General features: G+C 39.9%; 1 protein-coding gene across 1 annotated transcript; it reads right to left on the minus strand.

Moving 5' to 3' along the window:
* Positions 1 to 5,496: 5,496 nt before the first annotated feature.
* Positions 5,497 to 9,208, minus strand: LOC148845104 (putative wall-associated receptor kinase-like 16). The gene is made up of 3 exons (XM_088955504.1): positions 8,063 to 9,208; positions 7,737 to 7,910; positions 5,497 to 6,989 (listed from the first exon to the last, which is right to left on the minus strand). The coding sequence occupies exons 1-3, from the start codon at positions 8,940 to 8,942 to the stop codon at positions 5,812 to 5,814; spliced, it is 2,232 nt and encodes a 743-aa protein (XP_088811630.1). The 5' UTR covers positions 8,943 to 9,208; the 3' UTR covers positions 5,497 to 5,811.
* Positions 9,209 to 9,412: the final 204 nt, after the last annotated feature.

Genomic DNA, 9,412 nt, shown 5'->3' on the forward strand with positions numbered 1-9,412 from the left:
AACTTACTAGCTCGTCGACTTACGAGCCAAAAGAAATCTACTCCCTTCGCTGAGTTACTCTCAGCTCGGGAGTGGGGGGCAATTGATGAGGGCATATTTGGCCCTCCAGTGAAATTGTGACACGTGGCACCTCGTGACAACTAGGCAAGCCCCCAGGCAACAACTTACCAAGTTGGTCCCCCCCCGGGCACCGGTCTAGCTGGCCTGATGCGGCCTGCGCGCGACCTGTGCGGCCTGGCGCGGCCTGCGCGCGACCTGTGCGCGGCCTGCGCGACCTGGCCAGATCAGCCTGCCACATGCGCCGACCTGGCAACCTGGCCCGGACACAGGCGCCGACCTGACAACATGACCCGGACACAGGCGCCGACCTGATGACCTGACCCGGACACAGGCGCCGACCTGGCAACCTGGCCGGACACGACCCGCCGACTAACACAGGTGCCGACCTGGCAACCTGGCCCGGACACCGACCCGCCGACTGACACAGGCGTCGGCCTGGCAACCTGGCCCGGACACCGACCCGTCGACTGACAAGCGCCGACCTGACAACCTGGCCCAGGCGCCGACCTGGCCGCTTGGCACAAGCGCCTGCCTGACAACCTCGAGGAGTTCATCACCGTACCCCGGTTCTGACGGGATATGACGTCTTACCATTTGAAGGCTTTTCACCCACCTAACCCGCGAGGGCACAACTATATAAGGACTCCGACCCCCAAAGCCTGGGAGGGGGAGAAAAAAGTATGGTAACCCCCGCTCTCTAGCTCTCTCATTTCTCTCCAAACCCTCTGTAATCAGAATGCTAACTTAGGCATCGGAGAGTCCCCGCCGGGAAAATACCCCCGGGTCCTCTGATTCAGTTCCCGTAGGTCCCTCAGCTCCCGCCGTCTACAAAGGAGAGAGAATCACCTCACGCGGAGGGTAGTCGGGTTGCGCTGCACCAGGGAGCTCCGCCATCCTCTGAGTTGCAGACCGCCTAGGAGCAAGTCAAGTGACGAGTTCGCCATCAGGCAGTTCGCCACCAGGTAGTTCGTCGTCAGGCAGTTCGCCACCAGGCAGTTCGCCATCTGGCAGTTCGCCACCAAGCAGTTCGCCCCCAGGCAGTTCGCCACCAGGTAGCTCGCCACCTGGCAGTTCGCCACCAGGGAGCACTACCAGGCAGTTCGCCATCAGGCAGTTCGCCACCAAGGAGCACTGTCGGGCAGTTCGCCACCAGGCAGTTCGCCACCAGGGAGCACTGCCGGGCAGTTCGCCACCAGGCAGTTCGCCAACAGGCAGTTCGCCAACAGGCAGTTCGCCACCAGGCAGTTCGCCACCAGGGAACATCACCAGGCAGTTCGTCACCAAGTAGTTCTCCCCCAGGGAGTTCGCCACCAAGTAGCTCATCACCAAGGCACATCACCACCAAGTCAAACACGAGGTACTTAGCCAAAAAAATTTATACATCACAAAAAATGGTGCGTGACCAAAAACGGTTACATCAGTAATATTTTTATATTATATAATATGTAAAATAAGTTTATATGTATATTATGTCATTTAATATAAAATATTATAAATATATAATGTTTTATATATGAGTGACATTGGCCCAGGTCAGGCCCAACTCGGGCTCATATAAACTTGGAATAAGACTTATGTTTCGGACCCAAAACCTTAGGTCGGGCCTAAACTATGGCCCTTATCATAAGTGCAAAATCCGGCCTGGGCTTAAACCAGCCCCACCGATGACCACCCTACCTCAGAGCATGGCCTCTGACCATACCTGTAATAACTCCCATGTATCTTAAAGGGGAAATATTTCCAATGTGCAAGTAGAAACCGTGCTCTCATGTGTACATGATTTTTGTTGGGTAAGACAGGCATAGTATTTTTCTGTCCATTTGTTGCTTTTGTTAACAATCTCATATAGCTACAATGGAGTTCGTTCGGATACTATTTACTAAGCCATGGCTCAAGCAACCTAATTTTCTATATTTCATCTATTTCCTTTGTACAATGAACAGTTAAAAAATTGAATCGGATCAAATTTATATCTTTTAAAGGGTAAATTACAAAGACCCCTTATACAATGGGGCTAGTGATAAAGACCCCGTTAAACTTTCACTTTGCAACAAATACCTCTTGACCGTTAGGTCAGATGACATAATGCATTAAATTATTAAAATGTTCATTTAAACTTTTCTTTTTTTTTTTTCTTTCCTCTTTCCCTTTTCTCCTAAACCCTAATTGATCAAAAATACTTCCATTTTCTCTAAAATAAACCATCTAAAATAGTATGAATCATTTCATCGGCATGGAAAAAAGTCTTTCTTTCTTTTAATTCTTGATTCATTTCACTCACATGAATGTTTCTCTTCATTTTAAAGTATAAAATTTTTCCATTCCTTTCTCCAATAAATCAAGGCAAACCAACTACAACCATAAATTTGTATCTATCAGAAAGAAACCTCTACTATTTTATTTGAATATTGAATTCAACTATATATCTAGAAGGATCTATTGGAACAATTAAGATGGCTTTAATATTATATTTAGAAAACTAATCAATCATAAATCATTAAAATAATTAAGAAAAGGGTAATTTGGAAATTTAAAAAATTTAAACAGCTGAATGAGAATCTTTTTCAAAATTATTCACGGAACTATAATAGAAGGATATTTGTCACAAAATAAAAATTTAGGGGTCTTTGTCACAAATGAAAGTTGAGGACGTATTTGTCACTAAACCCAATATTACAAGAGGGGTATTTGTAATTACCCTTCTCTAAAATTAATTAAAGGGGACATAGAAACAGAGTCGGATCAGCTGTTAAGATTTAGTGTTTAGCATTACAGATGGCCACACCGTATATTGTTAACAGCAATGTCAAAAAGTGTTAACAAAAGATTTGGGCTCCATTAAAACTAGTCACCCACATGTCTCCTACCTACCACGTTTCACCCTCATCTATCTCTTTTACCTCATGGCAGCAAAGCAATAAATGTTGACCCTTCTAGTTGATTCATATGAGACATTGAGATTAGCTTGTTCCGCTTGCATGGGATCCACTACTTTATTCTCAATTTTCGTCAAATTATGAGTGCTTAAATCATTTAATTTCTCATCACTATCACTTTTTAGGGTAAATTACAAAGACTGCCACTGTATTATGGTATTTTCACTGTGACAAAAGCCCCTGAATTTTCATTTGGGACAAAGACTCTTCTGAATTTTCACTTTGTGATAAATACCCCATTTGTTAGAGTTCCATCAATAAGTTATGAAAAAATACTCTCATTAAACTGTTTAAAATTGTTAATCGCCTAACTACCCTTCTCTTATTTATCTGAAAGATTTATGATTCAATTAGTTTTCTAAATATAATATATATGGAAGTCCTCTTAGTTTCTCTAATAGATTGTTGTAGATTTCTGACTAGATTCAATATTCAAATGAAATAGTAGGTATTTCTTTCTGATAAATATCAATTTAAGGATTCATTTTGTTTTCCTTAATTTATTAGAAAAATGACTGGATAATTTTTATATTTTAAAAATGATGAGAGATTCATGTCAATGAAATGAAACAATAATTTAAAAAAACTTATTTTTCTATGAAAGTGAAATGATTCTTGTGATTTTAGCTAGTTTCATTTGGAGAAAATGTAGCTATTTTTGGATCACTTAAGATTTAAGAGAGAAGGGCAAGAAAAAAAGAATAAAGAAATTTTAGGTGAGTATTTCTGTAATTTAACACATTTTGTCATCTGATTTAATGGCCAAGGGGGGCATTTGTCACTAAGTAAAGTTAAGGGGTCTTTGTCACAAATGAAAATTCACGGGGCTAATTCTCACCAACCCCATAATAGAGGGGTCTTTGTCCTAAATAAAAGTTTAGCCAGGTAACTGTCACTAACCCCATAGTAGAGGGGGCCTTGTAGCAAATGATAGGGTGTGTTTTGTAATTTCCATTTTTATTACCCACTGAAGGATCTATTGCCAAATTTATTTAATCCAACATTGTTCCACTCGGATACCACGCACAAAAAAAAAAAAAGGCACAAAAACTGTGAAAAACTCTTTTTATAAAGGTTTTACTTGTGATTAATTGATCAATTGCATCTTTATCCTGTGAAAACAGTCAAATAAGCAGAACCCGAAAAGGTTATTTATTTATTTTTTTTTTAAGAAAGAAGAAAGAAATTTTATTAAAAGAGAAAAAGGAGAAAAGAGTATACAGACCTACATTAAAACAACTTTCAAAAAATACAAAGAAGCACCCCAAGAAGCTACCGACAACAGAAACTAATCAACAGCTCAAAAATCGAAACTCAAGACTTCCTTGGTCCACAACCCAATCAAGCAAACTTAGCCTGAAACCTCACCCCTTTCCAATCCTTGAGACGATACAACTTTTAAAATAAGATCTTCAAAGCAAAAACAGCTGCTAGGAATTTGGTAACACTAATCTGCATACATGTATCAACATTATATTGTATCCTATGTGTTTGTTGCATGCGTATTTGCCATTTCTTATAATATTAACATCTAATATTTAGCACTTTGTCTAGTCGCTAGTTCCTATCGGCCATAAGCAAACGAAGAAAGCAAAAACTGATAAAAAGTGAAAACGGAAAGTCCAAAGACCAACCTCTTAATGAATTTTTACATTGAGTGCTTTAGCTTCTCAAAGTATCTGCATTAAAATTCGAGATGCACATTTACATTTGACCCCTTTTTTCAAGCCATGGGACTACACATAGGAGTGTCAATGGACCAGTTTCAGATTGACCCTATTCAAATCAAAATCAATTTAGACAGATTGGACTGACCAACAAAACATAATGAATTGGACTAGCCCAAACTTAATGGTCCAAAGTATTTATTGAATTGGATTGGACCTAATCCATGTCTAGTGAATATATATTGGATTGGGTTGGACTGAGCCAATATCTGGTACATTAATAGAAGATAAGAATATAGGTATCAATGGACCAGGCTTGGATTGGAACCAATCTAAATTAAAACAAATTTGAACAGATACGGTCCAGACATTGAGTTGGACTGGTCCAAGATATTCATTAGAATGGATTGGACCTGATCCATTTGTAATGGACTCATATTGGACTAGATCAGATTATCGGATTGGATTAGACCAAATCTAGTCCAATTGACACCCCTAGGGGATAGCCTATTTCTCAAACCCATAATACCCCCCCTGGTGGCAGCGGGATTTGATCCAAGGTCTCTGTTACAAACAGCAAGACAACCTACCCATTCAACCACCATCAATTGGTAAACATTCCTAAATTTTTAATTTAAAAAGAAAGAGAGAATGTTTTTAGAATCTATAATTGATTCTAATATCTATAAACGTTACCACAAGTGTAGGCGGCTTTGATTCATCACTAGGATTATTGTAATTAGTTATTTAAAAGTAACTCCAAACATAAGTTACTTATGATGTTGCTCAAGAACTATATATCATAATAAATAATTGTTTGATAATCATATATGTTTCATCAGTTCAACAATGAATACGATTTTCTTAATACAATATATTATACAATATATATAGATTATGCCTAAGGAAGAATTCTGAGGAATTGACAGAATCCATGTAGCAATATAAGTATGATAAATTTAAGAAGATTATACGAAACTAGCTAGAAGTTTCCATTCTTATTTCTCTGAGTGGAAATTCACATTTAAACCAAAGACAGCCTAATTGTTCATGATTTTGCCAAAACAAAAATGATAAAATGGAACCCAAGTCATATCATACGAGAAGTTCAACAATGAAATTGTCCATGGAACTGAGATGTCACATGATCACCGACCACCATCCAGTGATATTGCAATCTGATCCTTCAAGCTATCATATCCAACAGGGTTGCTACCATGGAAATTTGATGATTGACATAACAAATGCTCTGTCTCTTCATGGTTGCGCTCCACCCATGGATGTTTGTTGAACATCCTCAACCCCTCCAGTTCCATTGCTACTTCCCTCATCGTGGGTCTTTCCACTCCCTTCACACTTAAGCATCTTTTTGCAAGCTTGGTGACCTCTTGGAGTTGATCCCTGCTACCTTCATCTATCACCCTATCCTCCAAAATCTCTAAAGCATTATCCTCTTTCATTAAAGTAACAAAATGGATAGCTAGATTTTTCTCCATTTCGGGCCTATCAAATTCCAGTGCTTTTCGTCCAGTTAATAGTTCCACAAGAAGTATACCAAAACTATAAACATCACTTTTCTCAGTTAATTGACTTGTATGAAAATATTCTGGGTCCAAGTAACCCAATGTTCCTTGCACTAAGGTTGTAAATTGAGCTTTGTTTAATGGCACCAATCTTGAAGCTCCAAAATCTGATACTTTTGCCATAAAATTATCATCTAAGAGTATATTAGAGGATTTAATATCTCTATGAATGATTGGAGGAGAGGCTGCAGAGTGCAAATAGGCAAGTGCAACTGCAGTTTCAGTAGCTATCCTTAGTCGATTTTCCCACGAAATTGAAGACTTGTGTCCTTCATCATGAATATGATGGAATAAAGTTCCATTAGTGATGAACTCATATACCAATAATGGAACTTCAGTCTCTAAGCAGCATCCCAAGAGCTTCACCACGTTTTTATGATTAATTTGGGAGAGAATGAGTACCTCATTGATGAATTGTTCAACTTGACTTTCATCAACGATTTTGGACTTTTTAATGGCAACTATTCTATTATCAGGTAAGATTCCTTTATATACTGTACCATATCCACCTCGGCCAAGAATTTTACTCTCATCATAGTTGTTACTTGCCTTTTTGAGCTCTTCAGCGGTAAAGATTTTTGCAACTTCGGCACCTCTGTTGTGTGAAGCTAGTTGTTGCTTCAACAAAAAGCCTCCATTTTGTTGAAAGAATTTTTCCTTGAGCTTGTTCTGCTTCCTCTTTTGGAGTGCGCAGCATATCCAAGAGCAAACCATAAGTAGAAACAAGATGCTAAAACTGGTACCTAAAATGAATAGATAAAACAAATTCGAAAGTTAGGAAAAAGTATAGCTATAAATGAAATCTTAAAATGATCAGGAAAGTATATATAAAGTATATCTGTCACTAAAACACACAAAGCCCTTCTAAGCAGCTTGCCATGTAGAACATGATGTATTTTACTCATCGTCCTATTATCTTGGCATGTAGAAACCCTTTGATAGGTCATTTTTCACAAACCTAATCCATGCTGGCCATACCCACAACTTCATATTTAGGTCCTAACTCATAAATTAGGAGTTCCCATTTGCGCCCCACAAGGCTCCACAGCACATCCCGACCCTGTATTGGGATGTCGGGATGTGCTGTGGGGCGCCCCCTTGTGGGATGCAGATATGAACTCCTAAATCAGTGACATAAATCATTTAAATTTTTAGGATATTACCGAAATGCATAGAAAAAAGGTTGAAATTTTCCACGTCAGAGAGGATTTAGGATAAAAAATTTGAACATGATTCTGAAGCACCTAGAATTTGTGGAGAAAAGGAAAGGCCACTTAGATCAGGAACCATGTACAGTTCAACCCGGAAAAAGGAGGGAGTGAGGGACTGGACCTGTACACGGTGGATAGGACAATCGTGGCCTGATTGTACATCCACCCTGGTTGAGTGGCACAACTCAACCCGGAAAAAATAGGACGATTCCCGAGGGATGAATTGGATATCAGAGTATTAAGAATACTGTAATCATCCTCAATAGTTGATTTTCTTACCTACGAGAACTTGCATGAGCAGAGATTGCTTCTTTGGAAGAGCGACGCAGCCAAGTCCATTTTTCTTTCCGTCCCCTTTGGTACCAGGTGGGCAAGAACAGGAGTAGCCCCCGAGCGTATTAGTGCAAATCTCTTGGCAGTCATTTGTATTTGGAGCAAGACATTCATTTATGTCTGCAATCAATCATATATGAGCTAGCTTTAGCTTAGATAATTAGGTGACGACGACGACCGCATGCATCTTCAAATTTTAAAGAAATAATTAATGGTGATGGGAGGAGATGTAGCTAGAACCTAGAACAGATTATATATTTATATATACCAACCTTGGCATCCGTCTTCAAGATAAGGGTTGCCTTGGTAGCCTTGAGAGCAGTTGCAAAGATATCCCAAACCGTTGGGAGAATCATAACAGTGGCTGTTGTTCCCGCATGCGTAATTGGGGTCACTCGTTGAAGCATTATTGCACCAATACCCCTCTATTGCCCAATCAAGAACAAGTGGAACCTTTCCATCATGTCTGTAATAAAAACTCATATTGCCCATGAGATCGGTTACAGAGAAGTTGTACCAGTGTAGGTCAACAACGAAAGCATAGCTACATGGGTTGAAATCCTTGACCTCGAGGTGATTATCGAAGCTGTAGAGAATCATTTCATACTGCTTGAACCCCTTGGGTATGGAGGTCTGGCAACACCCGATGCCTGAGCAGGACCCGTTGACCTGCCCCAGTTGGTCGCTGCAAATCATGGAACACCCGCTTGTGAAGTTCCATCCCTTCCAGCCCGTTATGTAAGATTTGGTGTCGCAGCCGATGGTTGTGAATCTGTTGTGGATATCCGAAAAAGTATATGGCTTTTGTTTAAGATTTATATTTGGGCGGTTCCAGATAGTATTTTTCCCCCAACCGTCGTAGCAGTCGTAACTTATGAAGGTTTTGATGCGCAAAGTGCCTAGTGGTGACACTTCTAAGATATCCACGGTACCATTCACTTTTGAGGGATCGAAAGATGTCGTGTTGCTGTTGCAGGTGAGGTCGAAGCCGTTTCTGTAACAGTTTTCACCACCAAAGCCGAACGGGTAGGGAATCGTGATGTTGCCACATTTCTGTTGACAGCCAGATTTTTCCAACGACACCGTTGATGGTATCGCCATTGTTGGCCATGGATACAGGAGCTGAAGAAGCAGCACAACAACCAAAGCCATAGAAAGTTATTAAACTCTGTTTTGTGCTCTGTGCCTCTTCTTTCGTTTATTGTGCCATTTTTATAAGCTAAATAGCTGTAGGGGAATAGGGCAAGTGAAGATTTCTTTTCCGGGGTTTTTACTTTCAGTCCACCCTCCACCTTATAGTTGGGGGTAGGTGCCAGCTCAGAATTGAATTGTTTAGGTCTGCAGTTAATTTTGAGTTGGATTGCAGTTTAATTATCCCTTCTTTTTGTTTGGATAAATTCAGAACTCTCATTTGAACATTCAAAGTTTTCTAAATCTCCAAAACTATCATTTTCTTGTTTATTTGAATTCTATGTAACAAGAAAATGGTAAAATTCAAAGTATTTTGCAGTTATCAATTCTCGATTCCCTGAAATCTTTTCAGACATTTTGCCAAAACTCTATGTGATTTCTCAAATTGCATTTCGTTCCCTATCCAACTTCCAATACCTTTAATGAAATAG

This window comes from Nelumbo lutea, chromosome 7 (genome assembly GCF_056320005.1).
Source record: "Nelumbo lutea isolate HS-2025 chromosome 7, American lotus-T2T, whole genome shotgun sequence".
NCBI lineage: Eukaryota > Viridiplantae > Streptophyta > Magnoliopsida > Proteales > Nelumbonaceae > Nelumbo > Nelumbo lutea.